The 19,380-nt window shown below is 44.2% G+C and overlaps 1 protein-coding gene across 21 annotated transcripts in view; it reads right to left on the minus strand.

Moving 5' to 3' along the window:
* OBSL1 (obscurin like cytoskeletal adaptor 1) overlaps positions 1–19,380 on the minus strand; it is a 67,011-nt gene that overhangs the window by 43,244 nt on the left and 4,387 nt on the right. For 20 of the 21 annotated variants that reach the window (XR_015946180.1, XR_015946183.1, XR_015946174.1 and 17 more), the window contains exons 3-11: positions 15,464–15,733; positions 15,124–15,384; positions 12,404–12,709; positions 11,039–11,320; positions 8,782–9,060; positions 7,823–8,095; positions 5,431–5,703; positions 4,170–4,442; positions 3,049–3,321 (exon numbers count right to left, since the gene is read on the minus strand). Coding sequence is in view for 2 of the 21 variants with exons in the window: in XM_088653005.1 (XP_088509131.1) it covers positions 3,049–3,321; positions 4,170–4,442; positions 5,431–5,703; positions 7,823–8,095; positions 8,782–9,060; positions 11,039–11,320; positions 12,404–12,709; positions 15,124–15,384; positions 15,464–15,733 (2,490 nt within the window). In the remaining 19 variants the exon portion in view is untranslated. The remainder of the gene's footprint in view (positions 1–3,048; positions 3,322–4,169; positions 4,443–5,430; positions 5,704–7,822; positions 8,096–8,781; positions 9,061–11,038; positions 11,321–12,403; positions 12,710–15,123; positions 15,385–15,463; positions 15,734–19,380) is intronic. The other variant, XR_015946158.1, reaches the window with a different exon arrangement.

Here is a 19,380-nt window from a genome sequence, read left to right on the forward strand (position 1 = left end):
TGACCCCATGGACCATAGCACGCCAGGCACTCCTGTCTTGCACTGCCTCCCGCAGTTTGGTCAAACTCATGTTCGTAGCTTCGAGAACACTGTCCAACCATCTTGTCCTCTGACGTCCCCTTCTCCTAGTGCCCTCAATCTTTCCCAACATCAGGGTCTTTTCCAAGGATTCTTCTCTTCTCATGAGGTGGCCAAAGTATTGGAGCCTCAGCTTCACGATCTGTCCTTCCAGGGAGCACTCAGGGCTGATTTCCTTAAGAATGGATAGGTTTGATCTTCTTGCAGTCCATGGGACTCTCAAGAGTCTCCTCCAGCACCACAATTCAAAAGCAAAAATTCTTCGGCGATCAGCCTTCTTTATGGTCCAGCTCTCACTTCCATACATCACTACTGGGAAAACCATAGCTTTAACTATACAGACCTTTGTCGGCAAGGTGATGTCTCTGCTTTTTAAGATGCTGTCTAGGTTTGTCATTGCTTTTCTCCCAAGAAGCAGGCGTCTTTTAATTTCGTGACTGCTGTCACCATCTGCAGTGATCAAGGAGCCCAAGAAGGTGAAATCTCTCACTACCTCCATTTCTTCCCCTTCTATTTGCCAGGAGGTGATGGGACCAGTGGCCATGATCTTGGTTTTTTTGATGTTGAGCTTCAGACCATATTTTGCGCTCTCCTCTTTCACCCTCATTAAAAGGTTCTTTAATTCCTCCTCGCTTTCTGCCATCAAGGTTGTGTCATCTGCATATCTGAGGTTGTTGATATTTCTTCCGGCAATCTTAATTCCGGCTTGGGATTCATCTAGTCCAGCCTTTCGCATGATGAATTCTGCATATAAGTTAAATAAGCAGGGAGACAATATACAACCTTGTCGTACTCCTTTCCCAATTTTGAACCACTCAGTTGTTCCATATCCAGTTCTAACTGTAGCTTCTTGTCCCACATAGAGATTTCTCAGGAGACAGATGAGGTGATCAGGCACTCCCATTTCTTTAAGAACTTGCCATAGTTTGCTGTGGTCGACACAGTCAAAGGCTTTTGCATAGTCAATGAAGCAGAAGTAGACGTTTTTCTGGAACTCTCTAGCTTTCTCCATAATCCAGCGCATGTTTGCTATTTGGTCTCTGGTTCCTCTGCCCTTTCGAAATCCAGCTTGAACAGTAAAGTGCTGACCTGCAACTGCCTGCCTGCTTCAATGGGAACTCAAAGTATCACATGACAAGCAGAGTGAACTTCTTCAAATCCATCCGCCACCAGCACTCCCCACCCCCAACCTCAGACCTCTACACCACTGGTTGGGGGAGGGTGCTTGGCAGGTTGCCTTTTTTTCTAACCAAAGTGAAAAGCAGTGGATCAGGAACCAGATAGGAAAGTGAAGGGGGTAAGAGAAACCAATGTGTCATGGGAAGCATAAGTGTGGGGACAGACTGCATGTGAAAGAGAGAGGGAAAGCTTATTGAAAATGTCATCTCAGCGTGCTGCCACATTTTTGTTTTTTGGAAGGCAAATGCCGTGCTAGGAATTTTTGAGAAAGTGCCTGAAAGTAAAGTAGCAAATAACACAACTTCTTTATATAAACGTGTGATGAACCCACATTTATAACAACAGTTGTGCATGCCTGGATTGAGAACGTTCAGGGGTGAAGTGAATGAGGACTGGCTGAAGCTCTGTTTCCTTTCTAAGGAGGTCACTGGAAGCTTACTGGAATTTATAAATATTTGCAGATTTACAGGTTGAACATAAGTGGCAATTCACAACACCGCTCCTCACTTAGGTTATTGGAAGGCAGCTCCCAGGATCTTCAGAGCTCCCCATAAAGCATATAGGTCTGACCTTTTTCTCAAATTGACTCAGTCTGAATTCAAAGCTCCAAGTTTAGCTCCATTTGCCCTTGACATTTGGCACTGATCTTAATATTGCCATATTTGAAGGAATGAATTACAAAAAGAGGCTCCAGCCTGAAACTGCTGAATTACAATTCATCAAGGCCATCAATTCTATTCAATTGTTTCACTTCCCACTTCAGATATTAATTAACTCAGCACTGTCAACCTGATTATCACCTATCACTGCTTTGTAAAGGGTCACTGTGCTTATTTTGCATATATTTCAGCTCTAATTGTCATTATCTGTCCTTTTTGCATTTCATCTGTCTCTGACCTCACTGCTTATAAATTCCCCTCTTACAAATCTCTGTGTGTGCGTCTCTACATATCTACATACATACATACACCTGCACCTGAGGATTACACTTCATTAATCTGATGAAGCGGACTGTAGCTCACAAACACCTGTGCCATAACTTTGTTAGTTTTTAAGATGTCACAAGATTCTTTGTTGTTTTTGCTGCATCAGACTAACACAGCTACTCCTCTGGAAGTAGCAGAGCAAATGATGGCAGAAAAAGGCAACTAAAAGAATTCAGGAGATCAAGTACCGTATCTTTCTTGTAAATGAAGTAGTTTGATTTTATTTATTTATTTAGCTTAAAAAGAAGAAAGACCAATGTCTTCTGAACATTCACTAACGGCATGAAAAAGACTGAATAGGAAAATATTATTCACTCCCACTCAAGATGCATGCTGTAAACTAATCCACTGAAATGGATAAGAAGTGGGAGGTTTCAGACAAACAAAAGAAAGAACCTCTTTGCACAAGGTATAATCAGCTTAGGATACTGACCGACACAGGATGTTGTGACGACAACCAAACAAATGGAGGATAGAGTGGCTTACTAATCAGAACAGCCCAAAGTGCAACTCCTGTGTTTATTTGGAGTCAGTAGACCTCTAACCACCAGATACTATCAACAGTGAACATGAACTTCCTTCAGGCATCTGTCTGATGATTGTTCATAAAAACAGCACAAAGCAAGATGGGCCAGTACAGTTTATGCAGCATGGCAGTTATGTTCCTCTCCCTGTTGGTTCTGACCAAAGTAGGTACATCAATGAGGCCTTTGAAGCACCATGGACTGCAGCACAGAGAAGAGCAAAGGACATGGGTTTGGGAGGGGATGTATCTCTACGAAGATAAACTGATTAGTTCTCTTACCAGTAACCGTGATGTTGAAGAAAACAGAATCACTGCCTGCATCGCACACAAACTCCCCTGCGTCCTTCATCTGCACTGAAGGAATGACCAGCCGTCGGTGGGGTCCATCGCTCTCCAGCAGGAGGCAATCACTTTCTTCCACCTCTTCCCCATCCTTGTACCAGCACACGGGAGCATCAGGGCGGGACAGCTCACAGGCCAGCACCACATGCTCTGCAACCTTGTAGGTATGGGCCTCCTCAGCATTGGAGCGAAGAGCCCTCACAGGAGGTTCTGTGGCAAGAAGAGACATTCTATAGATGGGGATCAGTAGAAAGAAACACCACACCAAAACCTTGGGAAGTAGAACAAAACCATATAAAATAGGGCTGGGGGACTCTGGGCCCTTCAGATATTGTTGGACACCAAGACTGTGTACACACACCATACATTTAACACACACTGCTTCCTCAAAAGAATAATGGGAACTGTAGTTTACCTCTCAGAGGTACAGTTCCCAGGATTCTTTGGGAGAACTCGTGTTCTCATCAAACCCTTTGCCAACTCTGTAATTTATACTGGACATATAATCTAGATTGCCTTTAAAACTGAGAAATTGTCAACAAAGTGTTTTGGAGAAGCCATGTTTTTCTGCTGTAGCAAAATCCACCAAGTTTTTGGGCGCTGAAGAGAACTGATAATTAACAAAGTGAAGTCTCCCTAGATGACAAGATATATTCACTCAAGAGTTCTGAATCTGAAGTGGCTGAATTGCTTGCATTAAAGCTATTCAGCAAAGACCTTCAACAAATTTCAGTACAGGGCATGAAAGTGTCATGGAACAGCCACAGAGAAGAGAGGTTCAGAAGAAATAACCAATGCTTAGAAAGGAGAGAGATAAATAAGAAGTTCTCAACTACATGCTCAGACACAATCGCTAATGACAAATATAGGGGGCAGACTGAATCCTCTTTTGGTATCATTTAACTCAACTTAGCCAACTCAAAATGGCTATGAAAAGTTTCAAAAAGGCTGCATTGTCTTGGGTTTTAGAAGTGAAAGGCTCTCTAGCCTAAAGACTGCTGACCATTATTGGCCTTAAAATGCATGCCTGAGGAGAAAACAACAAATCTCACACTGACCTGTAACAGTAATACTGAAGAAAACAGAGTCGCCACCTGCATCACACACAAACTCTCCTGTGTCCTGCACACAAGCGGAGGCGATGACCAGCCGGTGGTGGGATTCTTCACTCTCTAGCTGAAGTCCCTCACTCTCTTCCACCTCTTCCCCATCTTTGTACCAGCGCACAGGAGCATCAGGGCGGGACAACTCACAGGACAATGTCACACATTCCAAGATCTGATAGGTATGATCTTCTTCCGCGTTGGAACGCACAACGTGCACAGGTGGCTCTGTGACAAAAAGGAAGTGTCACTTTCCTTGGAGGTTTATATGCAGTGGTTGGGTGCTTCAGTTGAGATTCCAGCATTGCCGGGGGATGGACTAGATGACCCTAGGGTTCCCCTCCAACTCTACAATTCTGTGGTTCTATGATTCTAGGGAAGGGCCTTAGCTCTGTGGTAAAGCACATGCTTTGCATGCAGAAAGTGCCAGGTAGAACTGAAGAAGAACCTAGCACTAAACTCTGGAGAGCAGCCACCAGTCAGTTAGGCAAGCTCATGTGAGAATCTCTAATAATAATAATAATAATAATAATATATTATTTATACCCCACCCATCTGGCTGGGTTTCCCCAGCCACTCTGGGCAGCTTCCAGCAGAATATTAAAATACAATGATTCATCCAGTATTAAAAGCTTCCCTAAACAGGGCTGCCTTCAAATGTCTTCTAAAAGTCAGATAGTTGTTTATTTCTTTGACATCTGATGGGAGGGCGTTCCACAGGGCGGGTGCCACTACCAAGAAGGCCCTCTGCCTGGTTCCCTGTAACCTCACTTCTTGCAGTGAGGGAACTGCCAGAAGACCTTGGGAGCTGGACCTCAGTGTCCAGGCAGAACGATGGGGGTGGAGATGCTACTTCCGGTATACAGACGCCAGAGGTGCAAAGGGGAAGGATGGGGAGACTTGGAAAGCCCTCTGCAATCCTCCTGCAACCCTCCTTTCCACCCACAATGTCAGAGGTACAAAGCATGGGGAGGATTGCACAGGGTGTTGTAAGTCTTTCTGAGGGGCTCCTTTTGCCCTCCTATGTCAGAGGTGCAAAAGGAGCTGCACAGGGCACCTTCAAGGAGCAGTGCTGAGGGAGACCGGGTCTCCCTCAAATGGTAACCACTTCTCCCTCCCTGAGCAAGTACCCCTTGGCTGTCAAGCAGACAAGATACAAAGGAAATAAATAATATACATATATAAAAAGTGGGGAAGGACAGGGGACAGCTCTCACCTGTGATGGTGATGTTGAAGAAGGCAGAGTCACCGCCTGCATCACATACAAACTCCCCTGTATCATGGATTTGTGCAGAGGCAATGACAAGGCGGCGGTGTGAGCCCTCACTCTCCAGCAGGAGGCGCTCACTTTCTTCCACCTCTTCCCCATCCTTGTACCAGCGCACGGGAGCATCAGGGCGGGACAGCTGGCAGGCCAGCACCACACGTTCAGAGATTCGGTAGGCATGGGTCTCCTCAGCGTTGGAGTGCAGGATCCTTACAGGAGGGTCTGGGGGTGGGAGGGAGAACCGCACCATGAAAAGTCTATTACTGACCCAGAGCCTGTTGCACCCCCACTCTAGAATTGGAAACGGAGCTTTATGGAAACAAGAACCAGTGTTAGGGAGAAAAGATGGTGCAGTGGTCAAAGTGTTACACTGGGACGTGGGAGACCCGTCACTGCCTCTCCGTCTCACCTGCCTCGCAAGGTTGCTGTGAGGATAAAGTGGAGAGAACTATGCATATCACCTTGGAGGAAAGGAAGGGTTTAACAAGGAGGCCTGCTTTCAGTGACAGAACCTCATGCCATCATATCTCCCGTTACTAAGAGGTCAGCTGGTTTAGAAGACAGAAAGATGAATTTGTATTTGGAAGACTTGGATTTCAAACGTCACCTTTGCCACAGACTTTTTGTTTGGCCTTGAGCAAGCCACTATTTGTCAACTTCAGTTCTCCCATCTACACACAACAGAGATAACAGTGACCAATCTTGCAGGGTTGTTATGGAATGGGAATTTGCTCACTTAGCAAACAGTTAAAGTACTTTAGAAATTATAAATGCCATTAACATGTAGGGTTTGGACACAGAATGGCCCACATACAGATTCTGACTTTGCCATGAAACTCAAACTGCCCAGCCATTGGGCAAGTCTCCCTCTCTCAATGAGAGAGAGTCCTTGAAAAAGTGTGAGAAGCTGCCAGCTCTGCAGGCAAACTGGGTGACATAACTGGGCTCCTGAGCCCCACGGGGTGCCACAGAAAGAATGTAGTTGGTAAAGGGAGTAATGGACTCAAAAAGGTTGAAATCCTCTGCTTAGGTCATTCACAACAGCTACTTCACTCAAGCTTCATTCCTAAGCCTTTGGGCCAACAATGCTGTTGAACAGGTTTCTTTTCTTTTCTTTTGGAATGGTGACACCAGTAGCATAGCTGAGAAAAAACAAAAGGGGAGGGGTGTGTTTGAAATACCCTCTGAAAATCTAATTGCGTGTTTGGAACAATGAAGCACCAGTAGACAATTTCAAAAAAGCTCAGCATTTCAGGTTTATAAAACAGTGAGGGAGTGGTTAATTCAAGAGTGTGAGTGCTCTTCACGATAGCCCCACAGCTATGCCCCTTCCCAGATTATACATTTTTAAAATGTATTTCCCCCCTCATATGACACATGCCATCTCTTTTGCTTAACATTCAGCCTGATTAAGACTTTTGTGGACTCAAAAGCTTGCTCACTATTTTGTAACATTTTGGTTAAAGGAACTTCAAGTTTGTTTTCAAAATAAAAGATCCACTTTCAGCCTTTGTCATGCACACTAATGTAGCCTACACCTTCCTCGGCTTAACTTATTTAGTGAGTTTCTCTTGGTGAGAGGCCTTATTTATTTGACATGAGAAGGACTGACAAATAGTGCCCCAAGAGATGACATTATTATTAATATTAATATTTCTTACCCTCCTTTCACTATAAGGTTGTAGGGTGAATTAGAAAGCAATTTTAAAACACAATATTAAAAATGGCTTTAAAAAAAACAACAGTCACAATAATAGGGTGTGTCTCCTGAAAATATCTCTCTCTCAGGGCAGGACAATGAGGTGCATCTTCAGCATACAATGAAAACTACATAATGAAAGTGCCAGACACACCTCTGTGCGCTATTGATTCCTGGTCTGCTACACCACTGTTGTAAAATCTTCTGCAACTTAGGTGCCAGAGTCCAGATGGCTGAGAAGAATGCTCCTACTCCAAAGGAAAAAGGAGCTATGTAGTCTGTTGCAGAGAAAAAATTAAAACCCTACCCCAAACTGAAACATGTGGCACCTTAAAGACAAGCTACTTAATTTTGTCATGAGATTTGATAGACAAGAGTCTATTTCATCAGAATCAGAATTAAAAATGGATATCCACCATCTTCATTGTCCATGCATTGGATGAAGCAGGCCTTTCTCCATGAATGCAGATATATATTCCTGTATTGTTTTTAAGTGCCACAAGTTTACTTGTCATTTGTCCCCTTATCTGCACCAGAAAAAAGGTTGTTAGCTACCTGATTCTTTGTACCAAGCTATCATGGACTGAGCAGTGAGGACATGTTCGGATTGTGGTGGCCCTTCATTAGGGGGAAATTACTGACCTGTAACAGTGATGTTGAAGAGCACAGAATTTCCACCTATGTCACACACAAATTCCCCTGCATCCTTCACCTGTGCTGCAGGAATGACCAGGTGGTGGTGGGGGCCCTCACTCTCCAGCAAGAAGCTCTCATTTTCTTTCACTGCCTCCCCATCCTTGTACCAGCGCACGGGAGCATCGGGGTGGGACACCTCACAGGTTAGCACCACACGCTCTGTAACCTGGTAGATATGGGCCTCCTCAGCATTGGAGTGAACAACTCTCACAGGAGGTTCTGCAACAGCAAAGAGTTACTATAATGGCAGAAAAGGTGGAGAATATTCAGAGGATGGAGCACATTTTCTGAATTGGAGGTGGAAACTCCTGCTGGGACCGGATGGCAGAAATCTCACATGTGCCCCTTATTTTAAGGGACCCCTTTATTTTAATATGTTAGACCTTATTCTAAGACCTTATGTTTGCAAGGCTTGAATAACTTTTTTAGACCTATGGGCACATTTGGGTTGTTGAGCAAATGTTGTGGGTGCCACCCATTCTGGTCTCTTTTCCCTCCTCTCCCCTGGACTATTCCTCCTCCTTGCCCTGAGACAGAAGGAGAGAAGGTGTGCACACACACACAGTTATGTTTTCAAAGGGATCTTGGTAAAAGTCTGATCCCTTGGTAAAAGTCTGGTCTCTGAGCCTTGATAAGCACATAAAGAGGAAGTGGGAAAGAGTATCAGTCTCCCAATTTCCTCCTTCAGCTCTATGTAATTCACTTTTCAAGGAAGGAACAATTAACTATCCTAACCCCCCATGGCCAAGGTGAAAGTGAGTGTGTTGCCTCAGAGGGTTCACAGGTGTCAGGGAAAGACATCAATGACACCCTTTTGCCCACAGCAATGGCTCCATTGGTGACCCCAGTAGAACTTACACTAGCTGATCCTCAAAACTAGGCCAACTTCTTTTTCCTCCACTTACCATCTACGGTCACAGTGAAGCTGATAGCATCATCGCCTGCATCGCATGTATATGTCCCAGAGTCCAAAGAGCTGACAGAGGAAATCAACAACCTGTGGATACGGCCTTCAGTTTGGACACTGAAGCGACTATCATCCAAGGCCACAGGATTCCCTTCTTTAAACCAGTTGATGGGGGTGTCAGGTATAGAGACTTCACACTCCAGGAGTAGAGGCATGCCAGCTGTGAGTGTTCTGAGTCGCCTGGCCTCAGGCACTGGGGTGATATGTACCTGTGGGGCTGGGGAAGAAGAAGAAGAAGAAGAAGAAGAAGAAGAAGAAGAAGAAGAAGAAGAAGAAGAAGAAGAAGAAGAAGAAGAAGAAGAAGAAGAAGAGTTTGGATTTGATATCCCGCTTTATCACTACCCTAAGGAGTCTCAAAGCGGCTAACAATCTCCTTTCCCTTCCTCCCCCACAACAAACACTCTGTGAGGTGAGTGGGGCTGAGAGACTTCAGAGAAGTGTGACTAGCTCAAGGTCACCCAGCAGCTGCATGTGGAGGAGCGGAGACGCGAACCCGGTTCCCCAGATTACGAGTCCACCGCTCTTAACCACTACACCACAATGGCTCTCACAGCATGTGAAGCCTATGCAAAATGAAACATTAATTTCACAGACCGAACAGGTGAAGCCACTTGAAAACACAAGGTACACCTGTGAGAGAAAACCTCTGTCCAGTGTCACATGTGAAAAGCCCAGAGGTGACTAACTTGTGGTAATAACTTGTGGTGATAACCACAAGAAAAGGGTGGGATGGAAGAATCATCAGGATATCTGTATTTACACACAACTCTGAGTGAAAGATACAAGCTTGTGTTGATTTGTTCCATCTTTCAACACAGTTGGTGCCAAGGTAATGGATCCAAAGGCTTAATCCAACTGTTCATAATCTCCTTTACTCAGAAGATTTTTTGTGACAGTTCCTGCTTTAGTAACAGTGATTCAGATTAAAAGCCTTCCTTGGGTAATCCTTGTAAATAACTAAAATGCAATGGAAAGACCCTTTAATCATGTCACGCCTCATACATATATTATACAACAGCAGGTATGTTTATATCTATTTATGTACAATGAATTGTAGCCTTTATAGTATAGAAAAACATTTTTAAAGGGCAATAAAAATTAAAATGTACAGACAAGGCAAACAAGAAGACAAGCTTCCCATTTATTTTAATTTTAATTGCTTAAACTGTCTCTACCTCTGTTTATCCGATTTTTTTGTTTTGTTTTTTGGATTGCTGTTTTACTTGTTATGCAATTGCAACAGATGTATTTTATGTTCAGTTATATTTATGCATGCATTTATGCATTTTAGCTTTCCTATATGTTTTTAATCATATAGGAGAGATGCCTTGGAGGGCACAGAGATCTTGGAAATTAAATAAATACATAAGACAACATAAATTATGACTGAAATTACAGATTGGCTGAAATGCAACATGTGCAGGAGGAAATCTTATTTACTAGTTTCGGCAGAACTGGATTGTGTCAATTTCATAGCTGTCAAGTTTTCCCTTTTCTCACGAGGAAGTCTATTCAGCATAAGGGAATTTCCCTTTAAAAAGGGAGAAGTTGACAGCTATGGTCAGTTTGGGTTTGGTTTGTGCAAAGACTAGTGCAAATCACAGAAACTCAAAATAAACAAATGCAATTCAGAGTAAACTGTCAGAGGGGAGTTTCAAAGAGATCGGATGCAAGTGCCTTGAAGCCAGTTGTTGTCATTTACAGCTATAAATATTCCAGCTGCAAGGAAATCCAAGCAGAATAACAGCTGGCAGCTTGGAGGGCTAGACCACATATGGCACAGGAAATTCATGATCTGCTATATATTTTTGTTTTACTTGAAAATAATTGCAAATGGGGCTCTGGTTTTGACTGGAACAGCAACACTTATGGAAGAGGTTTTTAAACCTTAACTTCCATGCCATTATGTCCATGTAAATTCCATCTAAACTATTATTCTCACAGCAGAACAACCCATCGGCCCAACCTCTGTTCTTCTGCCATGGGTCCGTATATGTTGTTGGACTATAATCCAAAGCAGGCCTACCCAAAGGTCAGGGATAAAGTCCAACAACATCTGGGGACCCAAGGTTGAACACTGTTGTATGTTATCGGCAAAGCACTGCTCTTTTCATGGGATGCTTGCTTGCATGTAATCATTTTAGGTACAGTCGACTGATTCCTGGCCCACTACCTAGATCCAATCAAAGGCTCACCTTGTACACATAATGCAGCACATTCATTCACACCATTAGCTTCAAATTGCACCTCAGACCCATTGGCTGCTAGCTGCACTCCTTTGAACCGCAAACCATGGTCCAACCCGCTGTGTGTGATTTGGTACTGCTGGCCTTCTTCCCCCTCCTCCTCTTCCAGCCTTTTCCCATTGAAGAACCAGCTACCGCTCTGAGAGGCTGAAAGCTGAACTGAAAAAGTAGCATCCTCTCCGGCATGAACCTTCACATCTTGCAGTCCTTTTTGTATACGAGCCCTGGGCACTACAGACAGAGATGAAGGAAGTCAGCTCAAAATGGGAAGGAAGGAGTTCAGATTGTGGAAGAAAAGGAATAGGAGGAATTCAACTGTCTGAGGGTACTTCCAGGTGGAAAGTTTTTGTGGAATTGGTGCTGCTCACATCTGAAGGTGGGTTTTTTTGGGGGGGGCAGCATCCATATGATGTCACCATCATCAAAATGATAGCCTGTATTTTTATATATTTAATTTAGATTTCTGCACACTGTGATGAATCCAATAAGTGAAAACAATCCATTGTATATCACTGTTGTGAAAACTTGTTAGCACATTTCTCATGGTGGGTGGCTTGTCACATCTGTGGTGATGCTTCAGTGGGTGGCTTGTATTGCCAGATTCCACTACTGCAGTTTGCTCCTCACCTGAGCACAACCTAGCCATTTTGTTTACAGAGGCCCCAGTACCAGACAAAAGGCATCTACTTCCACAGATATGCCACATGCTGGAAGCATGCCTGGTTTGAAGGAGATACTGTCACAAGATTGCCACACAGTATATTGTGAATTGCCTAGGATGGAGATAGTAATCACAGCACATACATTGAGCTTTAAAATAAAAAAGAATAGGGAGGTCTCAGGCAAGACCTCTTTCTCACTCTTACATATTTGTGCAGATCTCCATATTGGAAGACAAAGGAAACAAGCATTCCCACCCCCCAAAAAAAGAAAGAAAAAGAAAACCACACGCTTCCAAAGCTGACTGCAGGAAAAACATAGTGATGCTAAAGATACTGGTTAGTTAGTAAGAAATAGCCTATCTAATTTAGGTGCCCTGCTGAGCAAATGTAAGCAGAAGGTAGCTGGACAGAGTAGTGCTCCTTCCCTTTAAATGGTAAGGGTAGTCTAGCAGGCAGGTGGATCATCATGGCCCAGGAAAGCAAGGAAGTGGCAACACTTATAGTGTTTCCACAGCTGCAGAGGCCAATGGCAAAGGACAGTGGAAGAAGAGAGTGCCCAGTGGTTCAATAATAAAAGGTCATAGATCCTTGCAATGTCCATGCTTGAGTAAGGGACAGTGTCCAGTCACTATTAGGGGGCAGAGAGGCTTACCAAGGTGCACAGTGCCTGGGAATTCCACATGGCCACTACATCCATACTGATTGGCAGAACACACACGGAAACAGTAGTCAGCCTCCTGCGGCACACCATCGCCTGGAACTTCAACCATGCTGGCAACATCAGTGGTGAGGCAAGGCACCCACTCAGCTTCTCCTACTGCCTGCCTCTCAAGAATGTAACTACTTGGTGGGCTGCGGTGAACATCAGGTGGTGGGCACCAAGTTAGGAGGGCAGCATTGTTGCGTGATATGCACATCCTTGCTGCCACGGGTGCACTTGGTGGGATCCTCTTGGCACCTAGAGAAAATAATTCAATTCTATCAATTTTCCATCTTATTAACCTGGGGCAAAATCCAGAGCATGGATAACTCTGGCCAGCATCTATCTATCTGCCTGCCTGCCTGCCTGCCTGCCTGCCTGCCTGCCTGCCTGCCTGCCTGCCTGCCTATCTATCTATCTATCTATCTATCTATCTATCTATCTATCTATCTATCTATCTATCTATCTATCTATCATCTACTGTATCTATCTATCTATCTATCTATCTATCTATCTATCTATCTATCTATCTATCTATCTATCTATCTATCTATCTATCTATCTATCTATGGCCACAGTTAGTGCACTAGCTTAAAATGATGCAAGGCACTCCTGTCAGATGGCATTATTCAACCAGCACATCCTGTTAGTACAACAGGACCCCCTCTTCCTCCTGCACTCTCCCTGAATCTGCTCCAAGTTATTGGGGGAGCCCCTAGAACAGAGTTAGGGCCTGGAGGAAAAAGAGGGGAAGGGAGAAGAGAAGAATACATGGTTCTCCAGTCACAAAGCTTGTGAGTTTGTCGAAACTACAAACTTGATCCTTAAGTTTAGAGGGGTCACAAGCCCATTCAGAACAGATTGAATACCATGAAGCCTCTTAGATAAACTATTTAACCTCCATCTTGTTAGGATTGAGTTTCAGCTCTAGCCCCCATCCAGGCCATTACTGGTTACTGGCAATGTGTGTGCAGCAAATAGCAACAGTCATCTACAGCTTTTCATCACATGTGCACATGGCAGAATAGACACTTCAATGTGATTTTGCCAACAGCATGTACATTTCCACAAATTCAGTTTACACTCTTAAAACCCAAAAAGTGATGTCTTGGGAGGGAAGAGAATCCTCAATCTGCATATCTGCTTGATAGACCTAGGGCCAAAATACACATTAAACAAAGTTGTGTGTCCTTTCCACAAAGTATGATTTTGTGTTTGTTAGTTTTCTCTGCTTTAAACAGAAAAGCAGTTCTGAGGCTGCAATCAAGAGTGGAAGAGTGATTGGGTGGCTTATTTAACCCTTGTCCTCCCTCCCCCATTCCAGAGCATGGGTATGAAGCTTGAGGGAATGGGAGAGGAACAAACACCTAGATACTGTAAAATATTAAGCAGCCCTTGCCCATTCCAGCTACTTTTGCATGATCAATTGCAGGCTCTGAAACTGTTAGCAAAACAAACCATCAAGGCAAAGAAACACACAATTGGGGCATACGTCAGGGAGCGGGGAGCAGCTTAGATTGTTGGACAGCAAGAAAAACAGAAAACAAAAACAGCTGCTGTCAGCAAAGCCTTCTAAGTATGATTAATTTTGTTCCTGAGACATTTCAAGTACAATAACTCTTTATCAAGGGTTATTCATAGATTTCAGCTGTAAAGTCTCACAAGTAGCTAGTTTGTAGCTTAGCTGCAATTTCTTTCTCTTGTGATTCTACAACAATTTGATCCTCATTCTGGCATAGAGATGCTCAGGGTTCCTCTAGACAACTTATTTATTGAGCATTCATCCTGATTTGCTTGCACAAAGCTTACATGGAGGTTAGATCATATCTGGTCTTTATTTAACATTCATTCTAAAATGTTGGCAGGGTCGTTATACAACAATGAACATTGATCCTCCATTCATCCTGATTTGCTTGCAGGGTGTTTACTATACAACTTTCCATTAATCATTCATTCATTCATTCATTCCACCTGCTTCAATGCAATTTCCTGCCACTTTCCTAACACAAAAAGTCCATTTCTTTTTTTTAAAGTGGGTTTGTTGCACTCTGGTGACATAGCACTTAAACCTACTTTAATTGCACAAACCTAAATTTCATGATATGTGCTTGCATCCCTCCTGCAAAATATTGGCAGCCTGGTGACACTCTCTGAAAGGCAGTGTGACCTGTGAAGGGCTTTCATAGGAGAATGGATAAAACACAGCACGAAACCAGAATCTGAGGCCAAAAGAGGGGTTGAAATGTGTTAGTCATTATTAGAATATTGATTTAAATTTCTGTGACAATTCAGTTATGACCTGACTCCATGTCATTCAGGGCAGTCTCAATCAGGCTGGATCCAGACCTGGCCTACCAACTAGAACACTACAGCATATTCTTGCATTGCAGGGGGTTGGACTAGATGGTCCTCAGGGTCCCTTTCAACTTTATAATTCTATGATTTTATTATTCTTTATAGTTTGGCTCTAGAGTGGGATATGTCAAACCTCTTTTCTGTGGGATATCAATTCCAATCCAGTCCAGGATGAAAGACAGGAAATAACAAACTTTTCCTTTAGTGAGGAAACTAACAATTGGGGTCTGTGTCAACCGCCAAATGTAATGGGTTTTGTGGCTAGTTGAATGCTCCTTCTCCTCCTGCAACTAGCCCCATCTCTCCTCTCCACTCACATTTGACACGGAGCTGTGCTGAGGTCTGCGACTCGCCCGCTGTGAAAGTGATGACCCCAGCATCGTGTCGTGTTACGTGCACCAGGACCAGAAGATGGGTTTTGCCAAAGCTTCTGATGAGGGTATGTGGCGCCTCCACCAGTTCCTGACCATTACGGCCCCAACTCGGTGCCTCCACAGGTTCCCGCGTCTCCACATAGAAGGCGGCATTCTCCCCTTCTATCACATCCAGCTTCCGCGGCAACCGCTTCACAATCAGACCTGAAGAAAGAGTTTGGGCAGTTAGCACAGGAAGAAGAGCCTCTATCATAGCCACACATGACTCCAAAACTCTCCTCACCTTGCACGGAGAGTTCCCCAACGCTGCGGCCCTTGCCCTCCATCTCACACAGGTAAATGCCATCGTCGTCGGCCCGGGCATCCCGCACTGTCAGCCGCCGCAACAGGCCCTGTTCCTCCATCAGGTACTTGGGGCTGGGCTGCAGGCGCTTGTCTTCAAGATACCATGCTGTAGGGATGGTCTCCAGAGGGACTTGGCACTCTAAGACTGCATCCTGGCGCTCCAGCACTTCCACATCCACCAATGGTGCCTGGAACCGCAGTCGGGGTTCTGTGAGAAAGAGATAAAGATGGACCTGAATGTATGTGGAAACCTGAATGTAAGAAAAGGCCCATCTCCACAGAGACAGCTGAAATCTTCAGGGTCCCAGAGCTAAGGAAAAGGGTCAGGGTGCCGGGATCCAGAAAATATCACTCTTCTCCCTCACAAAGGTCCATTCCTTTGTTGTTACCACAACCTTCCTGCCTCAGCCCTCTGGCTTCCTTGTGTTTTGTTTCACAACCAACACAACTGATATCTTCCCCTCTCCATTTGGCTGGGATCCTACTTCAACCATCAAGCACATTTGCAGCCCAGAAACCCCTATCTGGTTCTTCTTTCTAGAGCTTGGGAAGACCAAAGAGCTGAGCACCACTCCACATTTTCTTGGTGTCGTGACACCCACTGACACCCCCCCCCCAATCCATCATGAGAAAGTGTCAGTAACTAGTTGGGGCTTTGCCACATGGAATAATCAGTAAGATGAGCAGAGGCGTTAATGAATACTGAATCTCAACATTTACAAATGCACACAAGGCAGTTTTAACAAACATGATGGCAATCTCCCCGGCCTATGTTCTTTCTAGAATATTTTGTCATCAAACCTTGAAAGGGAATATGAATGTAAGGGTTGAAACATAATTGTTTTAACAAGCACTAGTGGTTATCTCCTGCCCACATTCTTTCTGGAATGTTTTGCCATCAAACTGAAAAAGGGACTAGATAAACATGAAAGGTTTAACTCAATTGTTTGCAAAGCTGCTGTGGGGCCCTGAAGAACAGTATTGAGGAATATTCAGCGAGTACCTGCCCTTCCTTTGCCTGCAGAATCGGGAAGCAGAATTGGAAGGTGGACTTGGGAGGCAGAATTGGGGGGAGGGCAGCCAGATTCTCCTACCAAGAGTTATTCTGAGAAGTGGCAGAGTGCTAAGTGGGTGGCATGTGGTATCTATCACACTCAACCTCTTCGCTGTCAACTATCTGGGTCCCAGTGCAAAGGGACACCTGCCACCCACACAGCAGCCCAAGGGAATGCAACACAGAGATGGAAATGTGGGAAACAGCAAGGGCAAATTGCTCTGGGAAGAACAGGCAGGGGTTGCTTTGATGGCACAGCTGAGCTCAGTGATTAATTTCAGGACAAAAAGACGCCAGGCTCAAGTCAGTCTGGAAATAATATCCTTTTTGTCTGGAAGTCCTTCCCCTTAATCTCCAATGCATGGGGTTTCTATAAGGTTACTCAGTGATAAGATTAATATACTTTGCACCCAACTGGTAAGAAGTTTATCTTCTCTCATAGCCGCACTGGATTTTGGGCATTGCAGGCAGTTCCCTTGCACAGGGCGCCAAGCCGAGGAGGCGCATAATAATAATAATATTGAGAAGATCTATTTAAAAAGGAACTGTAGCAAAAGGAACTATTGTGAAAAGAAGAATTACCTGTATTTGGGAGGGGGTGCCAAAATTTGTCCTTGTTCAGGACACCATATTACCAAAGTCCACCCCTGCTCATAGCTCAGTGGAAATGTATGTGCCTTCATCCAGAAGGCCTCTGACTCAATCACCCAGAATCTCCATGGAGATACCCCTGTCCAGTGCTCTTTTTAAAAAAAAATGTGCCAGAACTCACCATGAACGCCTGTCTTGTTCTCTTATAATGGCAAAGGCCCCACCTGAGAGGTGTTGGAACTGAGTTCCGGCAAGTTCCAGCTGAAATAAAGCCCTGCCCCTGTTTGAAATCCTGGAGAACTGGTTCTAGTTAGGGCAGACTAAATGGACCAGTGGCCTGTCTCTGTATAAGGCAGCACCCTATATTCTTATTCTTATTTATTAAATTGGTATATCGCCCTTCATCCAAAGATCTCAGAACTGAGAATGGATGTCAGGAGGACTGAGGCCTAGCACAGATTAAGCCCTGGATGAGAAGACATTAAGACAGATAACAACAGATATTCATTTAAAATATCTGCCATGTTTTAAAGGGAATTCCCCCTAGAAATAATGTTCTGGTTGGTCCAGGTCAACACAAGCAGTGAGGTGGTGAAACTTATCCTGATTGAGCCACTTCAGTCGGGAAAGCCCCACCCTTCCCACACCCAAAGAAAGCTAGCATTTCAGGGGAAATGCCAGGCTGTAACACTTTTCTATCATGTCCCATTTTCTATGAGCAAAAATTGCTTTATATAGTTTTTATGGTTTTATTGTATGGTTTTATGGTTTTATTGCTGTAAACTGCTTTGATTTTTTAATGATATAGCAGTATGCAATTTTAATTGATAATAATATGATAAAATAAACATTTAATTCAATCTGAAGGGGTACAGTCAGGGAACAGTTGTACTCCCTCATCTACTATTTGCTTAATCCAGGCTTTAAACAAACTGTATTCTGTTTCCCTTCTGTTGACCAGCATGCCACAATAACTTATTCAACTTATTCTTAATGGGCCACAGTTGGCCCACTCAGTTCCTCTGTCCAACTAGCCATCTCTCTTTCTCTGCTTCTTCTGAGGGGATTTTTTCTTTCCATCCTTTATCCACTCAGGCTCCTGTCCTGACAGATGTTTCAACTATTTAAAAACAAAAAAACAACAACACGAATGTAGGCACTTCAAACTCTCTGGGTAACATGGCTATTCTTATGGACAGAAAAACCTTCCTGGTATTCAATCTCTCTCCCCCTCCTACTCCCCCCCCTCTTGTAAAGCCAGTTTCTCCTCTTGCCTGACCCTCAGTAGGTTCAGAGAACAGTTGGTTCATTTCTTATTAAGGACAGCCTTTGACGTATAACTGAAGCCTGTTATCATGCATCCACCTCCCAGATTCTGCTCTCCAGGCTAAACAAAAGTGCACAACTCAGCAAAGCCTTTACCATCATCTCCCTTGATCTCCTTGGAACCCTCTTCAAAATTAAGGGCTTCAAGCCATCAAAGAATGGGCCTGTCCATAAGTGCTGTCAAATTCCGAAAAACTTTTTTTAAAGCACACCCTCCCTTTCTCTCCCCTTGTCACACTTTGCCCTCATTTTAGCCAATATGACATCCATTAGTATGAAGGGTCCCATACCAATCCACAAAAGCCCAGGGGTGGGCCAGCAGCTTCTACAAGGAATTCTTACTTCTGCTCCGGCAGCACCAAGAACTGTGGGCAGCCCAAGGCCAAACAAGCTCTTTCATAGCCCAACTTCCAGGTCTGACAAAGAACGGGCTATTGTTGACCCTGGCACAGGCAGACCCTTCCCTTCAGCATTCTTTTAGAGGCAGAGCAAAACAGGAGGGCAAAACAGTAAAAACCACTTCAAACCGCAGGTGGCTAAATGCTAAATGCTCACAACACCAGATTAAACCCTGTGGGGAGTTGACCGGGGGGGGGGGCACAAATTGCGTCCTAATGCGTTTTTGTAATTTCCTTTCAAAATCAAACCAATATAATTTTGATCCATTGTCGCGGGGGGCCCTAAAAGGTGTAGGGCCCATAGGCCAGTGCCTACTTGGTAATCCGGCACCGAATGCTCATCCATTTTTATTTTTTAAACAGATTTAGGAGCAAACTGGACAATAATGCCTTAGAAAGCATTGCTAATAACAAGGCCAGTGGAAGTGATGATATTCCAGCTGAACTGTTTAAAATTTTAAAAGATGATGCTGTTAAGGTGCTACA

Source organism: Zootoca vivipara, chromosome 1, assembly GCF_965207765.1.
Source record: "Zootoca vivipara chromosome 1, rZooViv2.hap1.1, whole genome shotgun sequence".
NCBI lineage: Eukaryota > Metazoa > Chordata > Lepidosauria > Squamata > Lacertidae > Zootoca > Zootoca vivipara.